General features: G+C 39.8%; 3 protein-coding genes across 4 annotated transcripts; 2 read left to right on the forward strand and 1 right to left on the reverse strand.

Moving 5' to 3' along the window:
- Positions 1-2,438: 2,438 nt before the first annotated feature.
- On the forward strand, positions 2,439-5,588 carry LOC147145365 (uncharacterized). Of its 2 annotated transcripts, none has more exons than XM_086036148.1 (7): positions 2,439-3,123; positions 3,515-3,792; positions 3,966-4,057; positions 4,125-4,157; positions 4,388-4,484; positions 4,618-4,823; positions 5,037-5,588. In XM_086036148.1, the coding sequence occupies exons 1-7, from the start codon at positions 3,091-3,093 to the stop codon at positions 5,069-5,071; spliced, it is 774 nt and encodes a 257-aa protein (XP_085892274.1). In that variant the 5' UTR covers positions 2,439-3,090; the 3' UTR covers positions 5,072-5,588. The 2 variants fall into 2 exon arrangements, with proteins under 2 accessions (XP_085892274.1, XP_085892275.1); XM_086036149.1 differs by having other exon boundaries at positions 2,439-3,021.
- Positions 5,589-10,944: 5,356 nt separating this feature from the next.
- Positions 10,945-15,561, forward strand: LOC147145366 (cartilage intermediate layer protein 2-like). Its single transcript, XM_086036821.1, has 8 exons — positions 10,945-11,065; positions 12,734-12,784; positions 13,230-13,260; positions 13,373-13,399; positions 14,219-14,390; positions 14,464-14,576; positions 14,981-15,152; positions 15,410-15,561. Exons 2-8 carry the CDS (start codon positions 12,758-12,760, stop codon positions 15,522-15,524), a joined length of 657 nt encoding a protein of 218 aa, XP_085892947.1. The 5' UTR covers positions 10,945-11,065; positions 12,734-12,757; the 3' UTR covers positions 15,525-15,561.
- Positions 15,562-20,059: 4,498 nt separating this feature from the next.
- LOC147145367 (cartilage intermediate layer protein 2-like) lies at positions 20,060-24,671 on the reverse strand. Its single transcript, XM_086036646.1, has 8 exons — positions 24,551-24,671; positions 22,832-22,882; positions 22,356-22,386; positions 22,217-22,243; positions 21,226-21,397; positions 21,040-21,152; positions 20,466-20,637; positions 20,060-20,211 (listed from the first exon to the last, which is right to left on the reverse strand). Exons 2-8 carry the CDS (start codon positions 22,856-22,858, stop codon positions 20,097-20,099), a joined length of 657 nt encoding a protein of 218 aa, XP_085892772.1. The 5' UTR covers positions 22,859-22,882; positions 24,551-24,671; the 3' UTR covers positions 20,060-20,096.
- Positions 24,672-25,194: the final 523 nt, after the last annotated feature.

Below are 25,194 nucleotides of genomic sequence, written 5' to 3' on the forward strand. Positions count from 1 at the left end.
ACGAGGCCCCCTTGGGTACCCTTTCCTCATAGGGTTCCTCTGTGCCTTGTCATGTCTTTTTTAACAAAGTTTATCAGGTTGTGTGCTTTGTGTGTATATATTGGGTGCGTGTGTGTGTGTGTGTAGGTGCGAGTGCTGATGTACTGGCGGATATACATCTTTGGGTTTGTTGGGAGGGAGGGCGGGAGCGGGTCTTCCTTTTTATGTTGTGTTTTGGACATTTTTACTGGACAGCACTTTGAGTTGCATTCTTTTTGTATGAAAAGTGCTATGTAAATAAATTTGATTTGATTTGATTTGATTATTCATTCAATTCATATCTAAAAAGCACCATGACACAAAAATATATGAATTTTCCACATTTCCAAACACTACTATTTAATTTAGGTTTGTTCCCACTTCCACCATGAATCTACTGAGCAAAGTTCCTGACACTTATGCATTCTACATTATGAAACCATGACTAAGGACCGCACAACAAACAATGACCTCCCTGCCATGTTTCCTTGAGTGTGCTGGGGCTAAGGCAAAGTTGTTGTCATTTGTTGAAAAAGATTTATTCTAATCTTCAAGTGTAGCTGGGTACTGGGTAAAGTGGCACTTTAGCTTATTGGAAGTCATAAAAGCATTATGTCATTAAGAGCCACACTGTGTAAATTAACATTGTGAGGTATGCTGTTATATCTATGCAGTTAATGCCAACATGATAAGGAAGGTAATATTATTTAACTCCTCTTATCTGATCTTATTCAGTTAAATTGAATGGGATTTGATATAAAACAAGCAACTGCGGTATATACATTTTACAGGAAAAAATGGTTTAATAACAGCATAGTTGTGCTTTGACTGAAAATTGATGTTGAATTTACGATTTTAGCATTTAATTGTTTGTAAATGATTACAGTTTTAAACTGTAAAATTGACAGGTTGTTTTGTAATGTGATTTACACTGCTATATTTTTTACAATATTATGGCAACCACAGCAGCCGTTTTTTCCCCCCGTAAAAACACCAGTGTTTTTCTTCCAGTGTACAATTAGTTACAAAATACATTTTCATTATAGAAACACACGAAAAGAAAGGTTTCATATAGAAGACATGAAGAAACGATGTTCTTTGGCTCCTGAAACCCACGAGGAAAGGCGTCCCTCATCTTGGTGAAGGCTCGGGATAGAAGGGGTACCCAAATTGAGCACCCCAGGAATTGCCAGCACCATCTCACCAGCCGCCTATAGGCGACATGCCTAGTCCTCCTGAAGGAAGGGAAGCATGAGAATAAAAAAATGTAAGTGGAGGGATAATAACATTTGATTTTGTAAAAGGTATTCATCTTCTCCATCACTTCTGGAATTTCCTTGCAACAAATGCTCTCCTCCACTGTTGGCATTGGGGAGCATCTTCCACTGCACAAACACCTGGAACATCCATCCATCCATTATCGATACCGCTTATCCTCACAAGGGTCGCGGGGCATGCTGGAGCCTATCCCAGCTGTCTTCGGGCAGTAGGCGGGGGACACCCTGAACTGGTTGCCAGCCAATCGCAGGGCACACAGAGACAAACATCCGTACTCACAATCACACTGAGGGGCAATTTAGAGTGTCCAATCAACCTATCATACATGTTTTTGGAATGTGGGAGGAGAAAACCCACGCAGGCACGGGGAGAACATGCAAACTCCACACAGAGAGGCCGAGGCCGGGATCGAACCCGTGACCACTGAACTGTGAGGCGGACGTGCTAACCAGTCGAATTGCATCCCCACCTGTAACATGCAATTTGTTCGAAAAAAAGTCCCTCTATATCTTCTTTCAATTACTGTACTTCATACATGCATCAAATGTCTAATGTCCTGTGAGCTGAAAAATAATAGTGAAATGACAGTGCATGTACTAGTGCAAATAACAGTAGACGTGTGTGTGCCTCACATTATTGCATGGGCATTTATCATATGTGTGAAAAACAGGCACGTCGCCCAGGCAGCTGGTGTGTGGTGATGCAGATGAAAACTGACTGTGTCAAGTTAAATAACGTGATCGAGGCCGAAAATAAACACACAGATTAGTGATTTGTAACATTGGTCTACTGTATATGACGAATCAATTGCAATTGCACAGAAGTGGCCCAAAAGCAAACTTTTTTTTTACGTTTCACCAGTTGGTTCTGTATCGTTTTTACTGGCCCAAAGCAACTTTGAGGAGGATGGGATCAACCCTGGCACACACAAAAATACAAAGGTCCCGAATTGCTTTAGGGCATACTCACTTCGTCCTTTTGCTATAAGGACGGCTCAGGATTTCATGACAATACGCGCTGGCACGCATGGAAAATGTGGTTGATTTTTGTCAAAACAATACTGCTTTTGTTCAGTCCATACAGTTCACGATATCATCTTCAGGTGCTACGCTGTCGCCATCTCCTGGTCACTAGGAGAATTTCTTTCGGTGACAACGTCCGGGTATCTAAAACCAATATAAGAGCCGTATTTCGATTTGTGTCTCGTGATATATTCTATTTTCGTTTTAGAATTGAAAATTGAACATCAAACTGGTTTGAGACATTTTCTTACTCGTTCCAGACACCAAATTAGAAAATCAAGCTGTATTTCAATTTTGGTGTTTTGACATTAAAACGAAAATCAAATAACGAGTTTTTCCGTTTTTAATATCTTGTTTCAAACGTAACATCCAATGAACAAAAGAGGCACGGGTCCGTGTAGGTCCGTGTAGGGTCCGTGTACCTTACGTTGATTTTGTTTCTAATTGTGAAACGCAAATCAAAAAACAAACTTAGGGTTGTATTTTCAATTTTCATTTTTAAAACAAAAATAGGATAACCATTTGAACGCCTCTTTTAAAAATAAACTGCAAAGTATGAGGAGTTTTCGGGAAAGGGCTCGAATTTCCGAATTTCCAGTTTCAATATTACATTTTCAATTTTTACACTTTTCAGCCGTTGCTTCGTGCTGCAGAAAGCACAGGAGAAGTGCGGTAGCCTGTCTTTCAGCGTGGTGTCGGTGAAGTAAGTGCATAATGGACTCCTTACATCCTTTTTGAAGGAAACAAAAGGCTAACGCTCAAGGAAAGCGACATGATTGTGGATAAAATCGCCAGAATATTCCAAGTACGTCACACTTTTATTCCGTTTGCTTGGAGGACGAAAGATTGCTATCACATAGCTAGTGTATGGCTAGCCGACCCATTAAGCTCTCACTGAAATACTGTAATTAATATAACAGTAATAATATGATATATACAAAATCCTGTGCTTTGTGTCTTCGAACTACTAAGAAACTATCGTGAGGGCCAATTCCACTTTATAATTCAAATATTATCTGTAAGCCTTGCAGATTACAACATTGTTTCCTAGACATTCCGAAGTGTTTGTAGTGTGTGCGTGAGGTGTGTGTGTGTGGGGGGGGTTAATCGAATAATAATGATAATAATAATTAATCAATAGAAAAACGTTTGGTAGGCTACATCTAACATTTATCTGATGTTTTTGTTTTCCAAAGGTGTATGCTTCTAGCCTGTATATAACTGATGATGAAAATGTGGCAATATTCCCGGGATCGGCTGGACATTTCAGCTGCCTGGAACTAACACCTCGTGGCCACTATGAGGTTCATGCGGATGATATTGGTCTACCGATTGCTGAACAGACTCAGCCATCGCCAGGTCCGAACCGCTTGCAGTTCAACCGTACAGCACAGCCCACTGCTGCTCTTGGGTCACCTGCTCAGGCCATAGCTCCCACTCCCCCCCGAGCAAGCATGAGTAACACTTTCCAAAGGTACCACCAATTTCCTCAGTTCACAGCCCCTACATTGGACTAGCAAGCTGCATCTGAATAAATCAGCATCATGTATTTTCTGAGTTCTTTGTAACCAAGATAATTTAGAAATGTAATGCAGACTGTGTTTTGGATAGAATTGATGTAAAGCACTTGCACGCTAATCTTTCTAGGTCTGTTTTCATTGCTGAGCTCAGCCAGGGAAAACAGAAGTCTGCTCATATGGTTGTACTCAGATTGTTTGAGTTTGAAGCCACAATCACAGGTATCCTTGCAAAAGTACACAATGCCCTTGCAGACTGATGACCCTCTCATCCTGACTGATGCCCAAGGAAATAAGATTGTGGACTCAGAAGGAACAAGAGGTAAGACCGCCATCCTAATGAGGCTAAATGGTTCAGAGAACGAATGGATGGGTCATTTGTTAATTTGATGATCAACTAAGTCTCATTGCCTTCAATGCTGTGCTTCCTATGTCTGTTTTTTTTTTAAATTATTTTTTTAACGTACGTACTGTTCAGCTGCAGATGTGCTCTTATTATACTGTGTCTATAATATATGTCTATATTAATTGATTTTCTTCCTCTCTTACGAGGCTCCAAGTATTGGAAGCAAAACGCAAAAAAGATTCTTGCTGTCCCAGAGCAGATCTTCCATGAGTTCCAGCAAGGAACAAAGGCCAAGAAGCTGAGGTAAGCATTTGAGTTAATTCATAGCCAACTAATAGTGTTTTGTCTTCCATTTTGTTGTAAATACCATCTCTTTTATGAAAATTGAACATAACTGGTGGATTTTGTGTATTTTTGTTGTTTTTGTCCCTTGTAGTCTTAAAGATATGGATTCCACAAGTCTTCAGGAGGTCCGTGATAAAATCGAAGAAGTGATCTTGGTTGCTCAAGGGCTGAGTGAAGTCACCACAGTCATGAAGGACCTGTCGACACATGCCAGCAACACCTGCGGCGCCATGCTCGTTCTGACCAACCCCACTATAGCACACTTGAAGGAGGCTTTTGATTGTATTGTATGCAAAGGTCTGTTGTTTCATGTAATATTAAAGTCTACCTTAAAGTATGATCAAATTGAATATCCAAACCAATCGAGAATTAATTCTTTTGCATTTTGAAATGAAACTGTTCATGGTCAAGATTTGAACCATGTAATATTTAGATGAAACCGAGACAAGATAATATATTGAACTCTAATCTTGCATGTGTATTGTCCTTTTTATCGTCTTCATCAAACAGGGCTAATGGAAGAACCTGTGATTGCCATATGCTGAAAAAGCTTTGTTGGCTGCAAAAGTTGCGTTGACCAGTGGATGCTGACACCCAACCAGTGCCTCAAATGCAGGGCTGATGAGTTCTCTGTCAGTGCACACAGGCTGACCAGTCTTGACAGTGTTCTCCCCATTTTGGGTGGTCTAATTAAGATGGATTAACCCTTTAAATTGTACACTATTATGTTGTGAGATTTCAACCGTATTACCTCTGTTATAGTACGTCTGGCTAATTGTCTTGTTAAAAGTCAAGATGGATTTTGCACTCTATACAGCCGTAGGGGTTACAGAATGTTTTTATTATAAAGTATTTCTTGCTGCACTTTAGAAAAATGTGTTCATTGGTTGAGGAACATTGTTTGTTTAACATTGCTATTGTAGCAAGTGTTCAATTGTTGCAATTAAAGGAAAATAACAAAATATACAGTATATCCAGAACAAACTTGGGGTTTATTTGATTTATGTATATTGTTGCGTAATGTTTATCAGATACAGCAATGCATCCTGAAAAGATACAAAGTTGTAGTTTACCACGTTTTCTAATAAAACTGAAATATCAGTGTACTCCTCTGCAAAACGTTGTTCTACTGACAGTTTGTCCTCCTCAGTTGAGAAGGGGTCAGTTCCAAAACAAGACACTCAAGTAAATGAAGAGCCAACATCCTGTTGGTACATGTCTGCTGCTTGGCCGGCATGTGGCAAAAACTCAGCTCCTACTTTTTTTTTTTACATCCTCCTGCTGCCAAATGATTAGGCGTTCCTTTGCCTATAAAGCAGCATAGGTCAAAATGTCATCTTTTGTTTGGATTTACTCTCAATTTGGAAAAAAAAAGAAGTGAACCATAATCTGGTAAATATTTGTTTTCATATAACTCACCTGGGATTCTGTGTGCATTCCATGCAAGAACAGCTCTTGTTATGCCAATCTTGCGCAGCTAAGGAGTAAGGTTTGATGTACAGTAGGGCTGTTCGATTTTGCCTAACATGAAAATCCCGATTATTTTCTCTCAAACCCGATTTTACGATTATGATTTCTTTGTAAAATAGAAAAATATTATTTTGAATGTCTTTTATTTAAACTTAATTTTTCTTTCTTTGAACTCAAAATGCCAGTTAATTTAAATTAATACACACAGAACAATTCATTACGATTAACAGCATTTTACTTACACAATAGATTTTCGATCTGTTCTTAACCCTTGGGGTTAGAAATAACTTTATCTACACTCAAGGTATTACTTCCAACCACTCAAAATGTTCAGGGGGACCCTAGCTACATGTGCATATATGCTTTTTTAAAAAAAAAAAAAAAAAAAAAATTATGCCTTCTATGGACAGTAACAGCGGTTCTATGCCAATAGCAAAGTTAACTATGCTGTATATATCATTAAAAAAAATAAATCAAAGTGGAATATTTCATATGGCCTAATTAGAGCTTTGAATAAGTCAATGAGACATAACAACAGATTTTTTTTTTGAAGTTCCCTACTTTTGACAATAGCAATTTTACATAAAAACTCACACTATCGGTATTTCGACCGTGGAATGTCCCTTCCTTTGCGGTGTTATAACTTTGTCATTTTCGATGTTTTTTTTACTTCCAACCACTCAAAATGTTCAAGAGGACCTTAGCTACGCATACATATTATCTTTTTTTTTTTTTGATGCCCGGTATGGACAATAACAGCTGTGTTATGTTAATAGAAAAACTAACTATGCTGTATGTATTAGAACAACTGAAATTGGAAAATTAAATATGGCATAATTAGACCAGGGCGGCACGGTAGCCGACTGGTTAGCACGTCCGCCTCACAGTTCGGAGGTTGTGGTCCTATTTTTGATAATGGCAATTTTACATATAACACCCCATTGGAGATAATGTAATGTAACCAAAAAGTCACTCTGGTTTTGAAGTGTGATAACTAAGTCATTTTTTTCCCAACCACTCAACATATTCAGAGGGATCAGAGTTCCGCGTACATATCTTCTTTTTTTTTCATGCCCTTTGTTGGCCCTGCACGCAGATCACAGCGTCATCATGCTCCATGCAATACAATGCAAAGGCGCTTGCATGCAATTACACCCCTAAACCAAAAGGTAGCGCAAGACTAATTATTTTACTTGCACGAAACAAAGAACAAGCAGGTGGCGTCCAGATGAGAAAGTACAGCTTTGATATAAAGCTTTCTGGCGACAAAACAAAGCATATCCAGCTGGCAACAAAACAGTCCTCGGTGCGCGCCGGCGAAAGCCTCATAATGACTCAAAGAAAAGCGATCGCCAGGCAACGTCATGTAATGTTTGCATTCGCGAGTGTTGTAGAAAAAGGGTGGCGCCAGAGTTTAATTATTTTATTTGCACATGCCTAGAATAGGAACGAAGAAGAATCCGGTGACGTCAGATGACAAAACACAGCTTTTAAACAAAAAGGTGGCGCCAGAGACTAATTATTTTACTTGCACATGCCAAGAATAGGAACGTAGAAGAAGCCGGTGACGTCAGATGAAAAGAAACAGCATTTGATTGACAAAAACAATACGTGTGTGTGGCCCTCCAACGATCCAAACACCTTCAAAACGATTGGCGTGACATTGTCTCGCGCTGTCTTTATTTAGATACAAGGAAAACCCTTGTATATTTGTCTACACCTGGTCTGCGTGTGCACGTGCACGTGTAGCACGTGCGCCTTTGCATTGCTTCGCAAGCACATAACTCCATTCGTGCATGCATTGCAATATGTATGTTCAACATGCGCGCGTGCACGTGCAACGAGGGTGCACGTAAATCCAAATACGCACACACACATCACACACAAACACAAAATATATTCAAATCTTCACGCTAGAGTAAAATACTGGTATTTTGGCGTGTATTACAATTGTTCCATGTCACGCACGCGCACACACCCGTGCGCGCACACACACTCTGACACACTCACACAAACCTCTTCCTCAGACACACTCACACAAACCTCTTCTGGTAATCCCAGCAGTTTTATGTGCTAAAATTGCTCGCGAATACTTCTTTGTGGATTGAACATAATCCTTACTGAGCGCGGAGAAATCATTAATTAGTCTCTGGCGCTACCTGGTGGTTTAGGGGTGGAAACCCACCCATTTGTTTTTATCCATGGAATTCAGCCGCCTGAGAATGCCTTTTTGCGGTCATCACCGGAAATGCATTAAGAATATCAGAATTATAAAATATTGAAAATTGTGAGTTATAATGGGCGTCAATGGGACATCTTATGTAATTATTCCTCTAGTGTGAGTAAAGTACGTATCTTTTAAATGCAATGGTTTAGAAATTACAGCTGGGTGCCATTTTGAACCTTGACCTGTTTCAACATTCTGTGTGAAATTTCAGCTAGAGTGTTTTTTTCGATGCTTTATCTTTGATGATAACTCATCAAAACCATCAAAAAGACAAAATATGTAAAATACCTCCAAAGGGTTAATTAAACCAATAATGAAAGAAGAAAGTGCATATACCATCTGAGACAAAATCATCAACATGAGAGAAGGTAGACAGTCAAGTCTGTAAACCAAACAGTCTGTCAGCAAGTCATTTTGCCAACCAGCCAGCGACTATCCTTTCACATTTCTCCCTGGTCTTACTTAAACATAAATCAATGATTAGAGCAAAACTGTCACTCAATAATACAATGCACTGTCAATCTTAAGTAGCCTACGTATGCACCGGCTGGCCAGAGGAGAAAAAAAGGGACGCCTTTCAGACATTGAGTTACTTGCTCGCGGGTTGTATTGTACATGCAGGGCACACACTACATTACAGATCTATATTTGCCCGATTTATTAACTAAACACTCACTTGCCTGAGCAAGTGGAAACTACGGTGGTTTAGATACACCAAAAATAAAAACATCGAACGTGCCGATTTGAACATTTTTAACATCGTTTTATCCAGAGAATTCGGTTTCGGTTCAAAATCGCTTAATCGAACAGCCCTAATGTACAGTATCTGGTGACATTGTCATTCATGTTGAGTACTTCCTGACCCTGCAGCTGCAGGAGGGCCTCTTTCAAGGGCAAATTTACCCGGTTGTTGATCTCGACCCACATTCGCTCTACTGTATGATTCTGTAGACAAGAAAACGGTACATTTGCTTGCTGAATTTAGTCTGAAAAATCACCATGGAAAGAGGAAACATGTAAAAAGTTAAGACATGGGAAGCAGGTGGATTGAAATTCCAAGGAGTGGAACCATAGATGTGAAAGGGTACCTACAAGCATCTCCACTCAAGGGTGCATTTTGTTAAGGTTAAGTGATATATTTTGTAAAAAAAGAAAAAAGTGTCAAATAATGGCTATATATTCCACTAACAACCACTGCCAGAGTTTTGTTACTAGTGTCATTATAGACACAGACATCTCAGACATAAACAATGCACATGTGCATTAAGGAGCGCATGTCCTCACCTTTGTTGTCTGAGTTTGGACATATGATTGTCTCTGCAAGTTGTGTCTGTGGGGAGACAGCATTTCCTGCATGTAGAGGGACAAGTAAAATTCCCGGCCATGGTCCACCCTGACCTGGTCTCACATTCCATATTCAAGAACTGCTGCTCTAAAAATAATGAAACATGAATCAAATGTTGACTCGTCATATGTTACATCTTCAATGTAGGATAGACCAAAAATATTACAATTTAGGAGTGCATTTTGTGCATAATTAAAGGTGAAACATCCATCCATCCATCCATCCATCCATCCATTATCTATACCGTTTATCCTCACAAGGGTCGCGGGGCGTGCTGGAGCCTATCCCAGCTGTCTTCGGGCAGTAGGCGGGGGACACCCTGAATTGGTTGCCAGCCAATCGCAGGGCATAAAAGTGAAACAGTATAATTCAATTTATTGAGATGGCGTACCTAAATTAATTGTGTAACAGAAGCCTGCACTGACTATACATGTGGTTTATTGTTCTCAAATTTGTAGTGGAACTGTGTCAGACTTCAGGCTATATACCTATTATATTTTCCAGCTTTAAAAAATTCTATATACATCTATATATGCAAAAGTCACAAAATACACACAATAAGTGAAGTTGTGAGTAGTATTTATATTAGAAAGTAAAAAATAACTTTTCTATGACCATTTTTACACAAGGCGGCACGGTGGTCGACTGGTTAGCACGTCCGCCTCACAGTTCAGAGGTCGTGGGTTTGATCCCGGCTCCGGCCTCCCTGTGTGGAGTTTGCATGTTCTCCCCGTGCCTGCGTGGGTTTTCTCCGGGTTCTCCGGTTTGCTCCCACATTCCAAAAACATGCATGGTAAGTTGATTGGACTCTCTAAATTGCCCCTAGGTGTGATTGTGAGTGCAGATGTTTGTTTGTCTCTGTGTGCCCTGCGATTGGCTGGCAACCAATTCAGGGTGTCCCCTGCCTACTGCCCGAAGGTTGCTGGGATAGGGTCCAGCACTCCCCGTGACCCTTGTGAGGATAAGCGGTATCGATAATGGATGGATGAATCTCCTCAGGCTGCTGCCCACCTCTGGTAAAATTGGCTGCATCCGTTAAACAGATCATTAAACTTTACGGCTGAAATTATTAATACATATAAGATCATCAGAATGTGGTTCAGTTTTTCGTGTTTTCTGAAAAAACAATGACTTAAGCGAGATACCGCCCAGGTGGGCTAGGCAACGATTTTTAAATGTTATTATATATATATATATATATATATATATATATATATATATATATATATATATATATATATATATATATATATATATATATATATATATATATATATATATATATTTGCTGCAGCTATAAAATTGTTTTCTACACCTACAGGCTCTACAAGTCATTACAAATGTGTTTTCTCCTTAATTTTAATCACACCCATTTGGTCAGCTGACCCATCAAAGGCGCAAAAAAGTCCTATTTAAGGACCTCGTAAACTCCGCCCTTTTGTACTTGCACTTATCGAACGGAGGTGTTCGCGTCGAAACTCCAGCACAGCTTTAGTGGTGAGTTCCAGTGCCAATGTACAGCATGCTTCAAATTACGGTGGACGGTGCGCTCTCCGTCACGCTACCGAAATGAAAAAGGAAAAAAGAATGAAGCGATATATCGTATGGAATAAACTGGCGTAAAAATTGATAAATTAATGTTGTAATGCGTCTAAGGTGTGTACGTGGGGCGTGCAAATGTCACTGAGAAGTGATGAGTGATTCCCCCCTTTCTTTTCTTTCATACTTGTTTGCATCATTGAAGTCCGTTTTTTTCTCTTCGTATTTAGATGTGACACCTGGATGGCATACTTTCACGAATTGTAATTATTCTGACGGTAACTAATTGCATCAGGGCCTCTATAATGTGCACATGCCAACTTTTTCTTTTTTTGTGAAGATTTTTTTCAAATCCATTTAATTCAAAGCAGATTTTGTGCTGATCCAGCCAATACAATTGGTGTTTAACGTTTAGTGTAACAGGAGTGAATACTTTTAGGAGGTACTTTGGGAAAAGACGGCACTGTTGAAATGAAGTGGACTCATCACGTCAAGGCAGGTCACCTGCGTTGCATTAACTCTTAATTGTCCCGGTTTGTTGTTGGGTGTGCCAACATTTATGATGGTGGTAGTTGCACTTTAAATGGTATCTGAAAATAATTATTACTTGATTAACAATTTTCACAAATCGAATTTTAATCAAATGATTTCATATTAAAGTGCTATTGAGTGTCACTACATACATTAAAAAGTTAAAACAACAGTAACAGTCTTGTTTGTTGTGGTGAAAAGTGAAACTAGTAAATCTAAGGCTGGTATACAAACTAAAAAGGTAAAATAGCCCGTCACAAATCTGTCCAGCCCCACTTCAGCATTTTAGTTATTCTAAAATACATTGAAAGAAATCCTGTAGCAGATCCTGATTGCTTTGCTGCATAGTGGAATCTTGCTCAAGAGTTGTTGCTTCAAAGTTTCTTTTTTTTTTTTTTCCTCTCTCTTGTTACATTGTACCTGACACGTTTTTTTAAAATTTATTTTGATTTTTTTAAATATATAGATGACTCGTCTCCTTTCGTAAAGGTTAGCCAGTCGTAACCCATGTTAAAAGTTGCATCGAAAATTTTCCCGAGCATTTTAGAATTCAAATAACCTTTCCTACAAGTGCTTTGGGGTGATCTTGCTTGGATAGGAAAGGTTCCTCGGGGGAAAAAATGCCTTGGGGCAGCCACATGTGACAAAATCCACCACTGCGTTTCAGCCAAAACCTTCCATATACTGGCTCAAGACTTGAAATTTCAGTTCAAATGTTAACGCTATAAATGTTTAAACCTGTTTTTTGTGGTCACATTTTCTGTCCTTTTCAGTGATTAAACTTCACTGCCAGAATCATTCAACAAAAATTCTAATCTTGTGAAGTATTGCTACAAATGCAACAAAGTCCTAACTTTCTAATTGGATGTGTGCTCAGTGAAATCTGTCAAGTGGGTCGTTCTTTGAATTGCATATTTAAGGCTACAATGTTCCAGTGCTGACAAAGGCTATCTTGTCAACCTGAACTGTAAACACTTATTTTTCCTTGAATGAAATATAACTTGGCTTACTACTTTTAAAATGTGTAGTCAGTTGTGACTTGTTGAATGCTTATGATAGAAATGTCTTTTTTTTTTTTTTTTTGTCCCTGTAAAGAAAAAGCTGTCCCTTGCTGTTGAAATGACGTCTCCAATGATGATCAAATGGGTAACGTATGAACCTTTCCCCAACTTAAAGGGCAACTGGAGGCAAATGTTTTCTTTGCAGTATGTTCTATGTGCCCCCACTTGTCTTCTGATTATTTCATTTGTGGAATGAAAATTAAGCAGGTTAAGCTATCAGTTTGTCAATGTCGGGGCACTCCAGTTTTGTCATGTTGCACACCCTGTTGTGGACTGAAATGGACAAAATGCCCTCGGATTCACATTGGTTTGTCAATTTGAGTTGAAAACACAGGGTAATGTAGGACAAAATTGCCGTGCTCCTCATTACTAAACCGATGGATTAACCTGCTGAAAGATTATTCCACAAACGCAATATGCATACCAGGGGCACATATATTATTGCAAATATGTTTGCCTTTTAAGTCCCCTTTAAACACAGAGTGAGATTTTAACTTGGTCCACAGCATCTAATACTTGTTCTCCTGCAGTTGGGTATCATACTTGTGCTCCTGCATACTGGTATGATCCGTTTTTTTTAAAAATTCTACTTTGACCTTACACAATGCTTGTGCTCTGTGACACATGCCTTAATAGATGCATAAAAAACTCAACATTTTCTTTATTTTTCTAGGAAATCACGTGCAAGCAAGAAGTGATCGTAAGCCTGCTACTAATTTTCTTTATTCTGCATAAAATGTTCTCACACTTAAAGGGGAAGTCAACCTAAACATTTTTTTTTTTTACAGAATATGTTCGATGCAGGCCCACTAGTTGAGACAATACTGATATTTTGTTTGTGGAATATGAGTTGAGCAGCAAAATCCACCCCTTTTTAGCCATCTCGGGGTGGCCATTTTGTCGCTTCTGTCGATAGAAAATGACATCACAAATGCGCAGGGCGCAGATAACGACCAATCACGGCTCAGCTTTAGAAAAAAGGTGAGCTGTTACTGATGTCATTTTCAGTTGACAGAAGTGACAAAATGGCGGAGATGGCTAAAAACGGGTGGATTAACTCTTTTTCCAAAAACGCAATATTTGTCAGAATGCCTTGTTTCAACGAGTCGGCTTGCATAGAACATATTCTTGAAAAAAGATTTGGGGTTGACTTCCGCTTCAATGCATAAAGGGCGATAGTCCCGTTGGACCTGCTGAAGGTTATATAAATAGCTCTGGTTTGAATACCCTTTTTGTTTTTTCTCAAACTGAAATGTGGTTGAAATGGTAATGCTTTCAAACAGCTAATCAACAATATTGTAATAAAATAGGAATGGGCTTTATCAGCACTTGTCAGTGCTGTCCAAGTGTGGCATTGGGCACATAAAATAACCTGCATCAAGCAGCACGTGATTTGTCTGCGGCATTAAGATGCTGTACAAAAAGACAGCTGGGAGTTCAACGGGAACAAGTGGGAACATATTTTGACGTCTGATCACTGACCTGAATACATGTGCAATCCTGAAAATGATTTCTGCAGAGTGCTGGACTCGGTGGTTCGATCGAGACAATCCCTCCGGTCATGGAGACTATGAAACCCTGTCCGACCTGCACAAAGAAAACGCAGGGCAAATCTGTGAACACCCAATTCAAATTGAGGTCAAAACTACATCTGGAGCCAGTGTTGGCTCAACAGGCGATGTGATTCATGTGTAAGTATTAAGATGAACTAGGAATGTTTTTGATTGTTTGAGAGTGACTAATTCTGCCGGTTGTCTCTAACAGGTCTGACACCCACACAGGATTTATTTGTAGAAATCGTGACCAGCCACACGATGTTCATTGTGCAGATTATAAAGTTCGGTTCTTGTGCCCTCTTGAATTCTGCGAACCAAAAGGTAATGTTACGCATAATGTATAAACAGTTTTTCAACCCTTATACAGTTTTTTTTTTTTTTTACGCCTTTGATAAATAGCGGGAAGGAAAACGTTAAGTATTCTTGGGGCCAGATTTTTAAGATTTAACCCAATGTTAGTTTTTCCTCTACTTGACTATCTTTGCTGTTTTTAATTTTTCATGTTTCTTTTTTTTTTCTCCTCATTTAATTTGGTTTTGATTCCAATAAAGGAGCTTAACACTTAAATATCAGCCACAGTCTAGGATTTCAGTTACTGCATGTTAAGACACTTGAGTAGGTTTTAAGAAACGCCTCCCCCCACCCTGTCTTAACTCAAATTTGAATCCAAGGAAAGTACAAATGCCATAATGTTTCAGTTTTCTCCCTGGATGTGTTCATTTCAGTGTGCAGGACTCCATGGTACGATCGAGACAACCCTAGTGGCAATGGAGACTTTGAGGTACTTGAGAAACTCTACGTTGAGAACCCAAATGAAATCTGCCCATTGCCACTTGACATTGAGGTTCAAACTGTCGCTGGAAATACTCTGGCTTCAACGGGGGATGTCATTGCTATGTAAGTGCTAGATCAAGTGCAAATACACCTTTTTTTTTTTTTTTTTTTTTGGTCAAGCTAAATTCATTGTATCTGCTTGTTGCAGTAGATGCACAAACAACTATTCAGTGCAACTGGACAGGTTTCTCCCCTTAAAATGTGCAAATGACTTGAAGGCTAATAGGTCATGACTGGCCATGGTTTGATTGAATTGTTTTTTGTATTACTGCTTTTCATTGTTCCTTTGACACTGACAAATTTCTATTTCATCTCTGCAGAGTGGACACAACTACCGGGTTCATCTGTAAAAATGTTGACCAGGAGAGTGGACATTGCACTGATTATAAAGTTCGTTTCATATGTCCCATTGAGTTCTGCAATAGACGAGGGTAACCATGAGAAATAAACACTTTCAATTAATCAGTCAAAAGTTGTTGTTTTTTTTTCCAGCAAAGGCAAATGAGAATTGCAATGCTGGTTACAGAGAAACAATGCAAAACAAATGCATTGTACTAAAATTTGTTGCAAATGTATACAATTTTATTTATATAGCGCATTTCACAACAGCTACAGCTGTAACAAAGCACTTTACATGCAGCAACAAAATATCCTCAACACGAGTGAAATCAATAAATTGACACGAAACGCTATATACAATGACACCAGAAAACAGCCGAAAGATTGTCAGTCTCAGGTCGGATCAAAAGCCAGAGAATGGAAATGTGTTTTCAAGGGCCCTAAAATGGAACCCTGTGGAACACCATACGATAGAGGGGCAGAGCAGGACACAGAGGAACCTAGGCTAACAGACAAATCCTGCTAGCCAAATGGGATCTAAATTAGTGATGGGTCCCGCAACGCCGACGCACGCGCAGAGCTGTCAGAGCAATGCCCGCGTTGGTGGGTGTACCGCTTTAAGACAATCACGTGAAAGACACATGAACTGCGTCGACTCTGTAAAAGTCTCGACAAACTGTGTTTATAAGGAAGCGTGCGTCTGTCAACGGGATACTCTTGCCAGAATATTCCAGACATTATAGATGTTTGTGGACATTGTGCAATATGGAGCAGCCCCAGGGGAAAAAGAGGTTGTCTGCCATATGGAATCGTTTTTTAGCTAATTTCGGAGAACAAGGTAATTCTTTCAATCTCCTTATTTCACCCACTTCCTCTCAGATTTTCAACTTGTCTTGTTCTAATTCAAGTTAGTTTCTTTTTTACTTTTTTTAATGCATTTGTGACTGAGCTGTCATGCGCCAAGAAAAGCACCTCCACAATGCTGAGGCATTATCGGGCCAAGCACGAGAATGATGTTCCCGATTACACCCAGGATAAGCTCAGGTACACAGCCATTCTCTTACTTTCTCACAGTTGTTTTGATGATTAATTGGGAATCAGTAATTGATTTATTCTCCACTTCATGTTTAACAATTAAGCTATAAGGGCTGTCCGGTCCCTGTACCACCGATGCCAGAGTTTGGTCCGAATTGCCGGCAGCAAGTCGGATTTGTTTCCTGTGGGGGTTGGACTCCGCCAAGGCTGCCCTTTGTCACCGATTCTGTTCATAACTTTTGGACAGAATCGGTGACAAAGGGCGCAGCCGAGGTGTCGAGGGGGTCCGGTTTGGTGGCCTCAGTTTTGCATCTCTGCTTTTTGCAGATGTGGTACTGTTGGCTTCTTCAAGCCGCGATCTCCAACTCTCGCTGGAGCGGTTCACAGCCGAGTGAAACGGTCGGAATGAAGATCAGCACCTCCAAATCTGAGACCATCGTCCTCAGTCGGAAAAGGGTGGCGTGCCCTCTCCGGGTCGGGGATGGGATTCTGCCCCAAGTGGAGTTCAAGTATCTTGGGGTCTTGTTCACGAGTGAGGGTAAGATGGAACGGGAGATCGACAGGCGGATCGGTGCAGCGTCTGCTGTGATGCGGACCCTGTATCGGTCTGTCGTGGTGAAGAAGGAGCTCAGCCGAAAGGCGAAGCTCTCAATTTACCGGTCGATCTACGTTCCTACTCTCACCTATGGTCATGAGCTGTGGGTCATGACCGAAAGAACAAGATCTCGGATACAAGCGGCCGAAATGGGTTTCCTTCGCAGGGTGTCCGGGCTCTCCCTTAGAGATTGGGTGAGAAGTTCGGCCATCCGGGAGGGACTCAGAGTCGAGCCGCTGCTCCTCCGCGTCGAGAGGAGCCAGTTGAGGTGACTCGGGCATCTGATTAGGATGCCTCCTAGACGCTTCCCTGGTGAGGTGTTCCGGGCATGTCCCACCGGCAGGAGACCCCAAGGACGACCCAGAACACGCTGGAGAGACTGTCTCCCGGTTTGCCTGGGAACGCCTTGGGATCCTTCCGGAAGAGCTGGAAGATGTTGCTGGGGAAAGGGAAGTCTGGGCTTCCCTGCTGAAGCTGCTGCCTCCGCGACCCGACTTTGGATAAGCGGGAGATAATGGATGGATGCTTCCAGGAAGCAGTTGCTTGACGAAGCACTGCTAAACTTCATTCTCGGGCTGCCAGCCCCTCAGCATTGTGCAGATTGAAGGGTTCAAGGAACTGATGCAGGTCTATGAACCCTCATATGTTTTGCCAACAAAGATTTGTGTGCAAGTTACACAAAGTAGTAGTTGATATTGGCAATTTATTTAATCTGAGATTTAAATGTACTGATTTGCTTTTGGGTTATTTTTCAGACCATCAAACAAATGGTTGCTAAAAAGTACAACTGCAAATTTTCATTAGTGTTGGGTGTGCCATACTTTCCACAGATGCACTTCAGACAATTTGGCTCAGGTCAAAAGGGCATGATGGACGACTGGGCCATAACCGATAAGGTAAAGTGTCTCGTGAGAGACGCAGCGCCAAACATGATCGCATCCACTAGACACCTCCACATTCACCACTCAAAATTTGCATTGTGAAGATCAGGTCCCCGCACTCACAGACATCAGAAATAAAGCTAGGCACATTGTCACATATTTCCGGTCAAGCACTACAGCCAAGGAGAAGCTTGCTCAGGTGCAGCAACAGATGGGACGGTCAACTCTGAAACTCATCAATGAGGTGCCAACATGCATGAACGAGGCCCAGCCTGGACAATCATCACAGCACACTGCAACCACATCTGGCAAGTTATTGATAAGTTTGTTTTTGTAAATGTACTAAAAAATTTTTTTTTTTAGATAACCTATTGCAGCACTTGGATTAAATGGGCAGATGCTCTCTCAGAAGTGCAGTGATACATCACAGAGGGGAATATTGGACGCTCTCAGGATCCACTTGAATATTGGCGAAACCTGCAAGCCTCCTACCCCAACCTCTTATTTCCAAAAGAGTTCCTGTGTACAACGGCATCTGTACTCTGTGTGTGTTCTCCACCGCAGGAGAAATTGCAAGCAAAAAATGTAACAAACTGAATTTTAAAACATTGGAGAAACTTATTTTTTGAAATAAAAAAAATTATAATGGCAAACATTCCACAAGCATCCTCATTTTCAAATGCTACATGTTCACATTATTTAAAGATATGGAATAATACAATTGACTGCAAACGCTTGAATGAAATTGTATAGTTGACTCAGTCATCAAATCAGTGTGTCAAATGGGTTGCCTGAAGGGATGATTAAAGTCCAGCAGGTGTCAGTATTTAGTGACTGTGTCATTGTGTCAACACACTTCATGATGCCTCATCAACCCATCACTAAAACCACTCAAGCGCTTCCACAAATGCCCACTTGGTGAGTCAAAAGAATACTGGTCTACTGCATCGAATGCTGCAGTCAAATCCAATAAAACAAGACAGTCTCCAGTGTCATTTGCCAGGAGGATGTCATTAAAAACATGTAACAGGGCAGACTCTGAGCTATGTATCTTCCTGAAGCCTGACTGGAAAACATCCATGGCATTATGTTCATCCAAGAAATATTTAAACAGTGCACCATTTTTTGTAGAATTTTGGAAATGGGTCTACAATTTGACAGCACACCTTGATCAAGGCCAGGATTCTTCAGCAGAGGTTGCACTACAGCATGTTTAACATGTTGGGGGACTACATGTGAAGACAGGCTGCTGTTGATAATGGCAAAAACGTATTTACCACATCCTCCAAAAATGCCAATGAAACCACCTCAAAGGAATCGATCACTACGGAACAAGGAATGTGGACATAGGGCTCAAATGTGGCGTTCGAAACGAGAGCCCTAGTTGTAGCAAACTTGTCAACAAAAAACTACAAAAAATCTCAGTGGAGTCGGTGGAAATCGGTTGACGGGGCTTAAGTTCAGAGTCAATTGTTTTAAATATAATCCACATGCTCTTATCGATTTGCCCAAATCAGACTTGACAAGTGGTCTCTGTTGGACTCCTTCACCTTTCTTCAGTAACGATGCCAGCAGTTCTTTAGGATTTGATAAAATACCCGTTTTCTCTTTTCCACCTGCATACAGCTATGTGGCATTCCTGTTTAGCTGCATGAGTACTCATTAAACCATGGCTGTGGTCTAATTTTTTGCCATATACCCATCACTAATTTAGAACCCATTTGGCTGGCAGGATTTGTCTGTTAGCCTAGGTTCCTCTGTGTCCTGCTCTGCCCCTCTATCGTATGGTGTTCCACAGGGTTCCATTTTAGGGCCCTTGAAAACACATTTCCATTCTCTGGCTTTTGATCCGACCTGAGACTGACAATCTTTCGGCTGTTTTCTGGTGTCATTGTATATAGCGTTTCGTGTCAATTTATTGATTTCACTCGTGTTGAGGATATTTTGTTGCTGCATGTAAAGTGCTTTGTTACAGCTGTAGCTGTTGTGAAATGCGCTATATAAATAAAATTGTATACATTTGCAACAAATTTTAGTACAATATGCATTTGTTTTGCATTGTTTCTCTGTAACCAGCATTGCAATTCTCATTTGCCTTTGCTGGAAAAAAAAACAACAACTTTTGACTGATTAATTGAAAGTGTTTATTTCTCATGGTTACCCTCGTCTATTGCAGAACTCAATGGGACATATGAAACGAACTTTATAATCAGTGCAATGTCCACTCTCCTGGTCAACATTTTTACAGATGAACCCGGTAGTTGTGTCCACTCTGCAGAGATGAAATAGAAATTTGTCAGTGTCAAAGGAACAATGAAAAGCAGTAATACAAAAAACAATTCAATCAAACCATGGCCAGTCATGACCTATTAGCCTTCAAGTCATTTGCACATTTTAAGGGGAGAAACCTGTCCAGTTGCACTGAATAGTTGTTTGTGCATCTACTGCAACAAGCAGATACAATGAATTTAGCTTGACCAAAAAAAAAAAAAAAAAAGGTGTATTTGCACTTGATCTAGCACTTACATAGCAATGACATCCCCCGTTGAAGCCAGAGTATTTCCAGCGACAGTTTGAACCTCAATGTCAAGTGGCAATGGGCAGATTTCATTTGGGTTCTCAACGTAGAGTTTCTCAAGTACCTCAAAGTCTCCATTGCCACTAGGGTTGTCTCGATCGTACCATGGAGTCCTGCACACTGAAATGAACACATCCAGGGAGAAAACTGAAACATTATGGCATTTGTACTTTCCTTGGATTCAAATTTGAGTTAAGACAGGGTGGGGGGAGGCGTTTCTTAAAACCTACTCAAGTGTCTTAACATGCAGTAACTGAAATCCTAGACTGTGGCTGATATTTAAGTGTTAAGCTCCTTTATTGGAATCAAAACCAAATTAAATGAGGAAAAAAAAAAGAAACATGAAAAATTAAAAACAGCAAAGATAGTCAAGTAGAGGAAAAACTAACATTGGGTTAAATCTTAAAAATCTGGCCCCAAGAATACTTAACGTTTTCCTTCCCGCTATTTATCAAAGGCGTAAAAAAAAAAAAAAACTGTATAAGGGTTGAAAAACTGTTTATACATTATGCGTAACATTACCTTTTGGTTCGCAGAATTCAAGAGGGCACAAGAACCGAACTTTATAATCTGCACAATGAACATCGTGTGGCTGGTCACGATTTCTACAAATAAATCCTGTGTGGGTGTCAGACCTGTTAGAGACAACCGGCAGAATTAGTCACTCTCAAACAATCAAAAACATTCCTAGTTCATCTTAATACTTACACATGAATCACATCGCCTGTTGAGCCAACACTGGCTCCAGATGTAGTTTTGACCTCAATTTGAATTGGGTGTTCACAGATTTGCCCTGCGTTTTCTTTGTGCAGGTCGGACAGGGTTTCATAGTCTCCATGACCGGAGGGATTGTCTCGATCGAACCACCGAGTCCAGCACTCTGCAGAAATCATTTTCAGGATTGCACATGTATTCAGGTCAGTGATCAGACGTCAAAATATGTTCCCACTTGTTCCCGTTGAACTCCCAGCTGTCTTTTTGTACAGCATCTTAATGCCGCAGACAAATCACGTGCTGCTTGATGCAGGTTATTTTATGTGCCCAATGCCACACTTGGACAGCACTGACAAGTGCTGATAAAGCCCATTCCTATTTTATTACAATATTGTTGATTAGCTGTTTGAAAGCATTACCATTTCAACCACATTTCAGTTTGAGAAAAAACAAAAAGGGTATTCAAACCAGAGCTATTTATATAACCTTCAGCAGGTCCAACGGGACTATCGCCCTTTATGCATTGAAGCGGAAGTCAACCCCAAATCTTTTTTCAAGAATATGTTCTATGCAAGCCGACTCGTTGAAACAAGGCATTCTGACAAATATTGCGTTTTTGGAAAAAGAGTTAATCCACCCGTTTTTAGCCATCTCCGCCATTTTGTCACTTCTGTCAACTGAAAATGACATCAGTAACAGCTCACCTTTTTTCTAAAGCTGAGCCGTGATTGGTCGTTATCTGCGCCCTGCGCATTTGTGATGTCATTTTCTATCGACAGAAGCGACAAAATGGCCACCCCGAGATGGCTAAAAAGGGGTGGATTTTGCTGCTCAACTCATATTCCACAAACAAAATATCAGTATTGTCTCAACTAGTGGGCCTGCATCGAACATATTCTGTAAAAAAAAAAAATGTTTAGGTTGACTTCCCCTTTAAGTGTGAGAACATTTTATGCAGAATAAAGAAAATTAGTAGCAGGCTTACGATCACTTCTTGCTTGCACGTGATTTCCTAGAAAAATAAAGAAAATGTTGAGTTTTTTATGCATCTATTAAGGCATGTGTCACAGAGCACAAGCATTGTGTAAGGTCAAAGTAGAATTTTTAAAAAAAACGGATCATACCAGTATGCAGGAGCACAAGTATGATACCCAACTGCAGGAGAACAAGTATTAGATGCTGTGGACCAAGTTAAAATCTCACTCTGTGTTTAAAGGGGACTTAAAAGGCAAACATATTTGCAATAATATATGTGCCCCTGGTATGCATATTGCGTTTGTGGAATAATCTTTCAGCAGGTTAATCCATCGGTTTAGTAATGAGGAGCACGGCAATTTTGTCCTACATTACCCTGTGTTTTCAACTCAAATTGACAAACCAATGTGAATCCGAGGGCATTTTGTCCATTTCAGTCCACAACAGGGTGTGCAACATGACAAAACTGGAGTGCCCCGACATTGACAAACTGATAGCTTAACCTGCTTAATTTTCATTCCACAAATGAAATAATCAGAAGACAAGTGGGGGCACATAGAACATACTGCAAAGAAAACATTTGCCTCCAGTTGCCCTTTAAGTTGGGGAAAGGTTCATACGTTACCCATTTGATCATCATTGGAGACGTCATTTCAACAGCAAGGGACAGCTTTTTCTTTACAGGGACAAAAAAAAAAAAAAAAAGACATTTCTATCATAAGCATTCAACAAGTCACAACTGACTACACATTTTAAAAGTAGTAAGCCAAGTTATATTTCATTCAAGGAAAAATAAGTGTTTACAGTTCAGGTTGACAAGATAGCCTTTGTCAGCACTGGAACATTGTAGCCTTAAATATGCAATTCAAAGAACGACCCACTTGACAGATTTCACTGAGCACACATCCAATTAGAAAGTTAGGACTTTGTTGCATTTGTAGCAATACTTCACAAGATTAGAATTTTTGTTGAATGATTCTGGCAGTGAAGTTTAATCACTGAAAAGGACAGAAAATGTGACCACAAAAAACAGGTTTAAACATTTATAGCGTTAACATTTGAACTGAAATTTCAAGTCTTGAGCCAGTATATGGAAGGTTTTGGCTGAAACGCAGTGGTGGATTTTGTCACATGTGGCTGCCCCAAGGCATTTTTTCCCCCGAGGAACCTTTCCTATCCAAGCAAGATCACCCCAAAGCACTTGTAGGAAAGGTTATTTGAATTCTAAAATGCTCGGGAAAATTTTCGATGCAACTTTTAACATGGGTTACGACTGGCTAACCTTTACGAAAGGAGACGAGTCATCTATATATTTAAAAAAATCAAAATAAATTTTAAAAAAACGTGTCAGGTACAATGTAACAAGAGAGAGGAAAAAAAAAAAAAAGAAACTTTGAAGCAACAACTCTTGAGCAAGATTCCACTATGCAGCAAAGCAATCAGGATCTGCTACAGGATTTCTTTCAATGTATTTTAGAATAACTAAAATGCTGAAGTGGGGCTGGACAGATTTGTGACGGGCTATTTTACCTTTTTAGTTTGTATACCAGCCTTAGATTTACTAGTTTCACTTTTCACCACAACAAACAAGACTGTTACTGTTGTTTTAACTTTTTAATGTATGTAGTGACACTCAATAGCACTTTAATATGAAATCATTTGATTAAAATTCGATTTGTGAAAATTGTTAATCAAGTAATAATTATTTTCAGATACCATTTAAAGTGCAACTACCACCATCATAAATGTTGGCACACCCAACAACAAACCGGGACAATTAAGAGTTAATGCAACGCAGGTGACCTGCCTTGACGTGATGAGTCCACTTCATTTCAACAGTGCCGTCTTTTCCCAAAGTACCTCCTAAAAGTATTCACTCCTGTTACACTAAACGTTAAACACCAATTGTATTGGCTGGATCAGCACAAAATCTGCTTTGAATTAAATGGATTTGAAAAAAATCTTCACAAAAAAAGAAAAAGTTGGCATGTGCACATTATAGAGGCCCTGATGCAATTAGTTACCGTCAGAATAATTACAATTCGTGAAAGTATGCCATCCAGGTGTCACATCTAAATACGAAGAGAAAAAAACGGACTTCAATGATGCAAACAAGTATGAAAGAAAAGAAAGGGGGGAATCACTCATCACTTCTCAGTGACATTTGCACGCCCCACGTACACACCTTAGACGCATTACAACATTAATTTATCAATTTTTACGCCAGTTTATTCCATACGATATATCGCTTCATTCTTTTTTCCTTTTTCATTTCGGTAGCGTGACGGAGAGCGCACCGTCCACCGTAATTTGAAGCATGCTGTACATTGGCACTGGAACTCACCACTAAAGCTGTGCTGGAGTTTCGACGCGAACACCTCCGTTCGATAAGTGCAAGTACAAAAGGGCGGAGTTTACGAGGTCCTTAAATAGGACTTTTTTGCGCCTTTGATGGGTCAGCTGACCAAATGGGTGTGATTAAAATTAAGGAGAAAACACATTTGTAATGACTTGTAGAGCCTGTAGGTGTAGAAAACAATTTTATAGCTGCAGCAATATATATATATATATATATATATATATATATATATATATATATATATATATATATATATATATATATTATGGCAAAATGAAATACTTCAAGGGCTTCAAGTTGATTCCAATCCTCGACTACGCCGTCGTGTGGACAGAAAAATATATAATATGCTTGCAATAAAACGGTGGAGTGTAAATCATGCTCCGAATATAAAAAATATTATCTGAAGACTGTTTTAACATGAATTGTTCTGTTACTTTGTTTATGTTTATGCTTATGCAACAAGTGAAAATGTGTGGTAAAATAAAGTATTCTCATTTTTATTTAAAAACAATAAAAAAGGTTTTGGACTCAGGCGGTTTCCTTTTTGCAGGGGATTTCATCTGCTTAAAAAAAACTCTTTCACATGGTTCTAATGAAGCACGGGTGCATAGATATGATATAGATAT

The sequence above is a fragment of the Filicampus tigris genome, chromosome 7, assembly GCF_054856515.1.
Source record: "Filicampus tigris isolate MCC_2025a chromosome 7, RoL_Ftig_1.0, whole genome shotgun sequence".
Taxonomy (NCBI): domain Eukaryota; kingdom Metazoa; phylum Chordata; class Actinopteri; order Syngnathiformes; family Syngnathidae; genus Filicampus; species Filicampus tigris.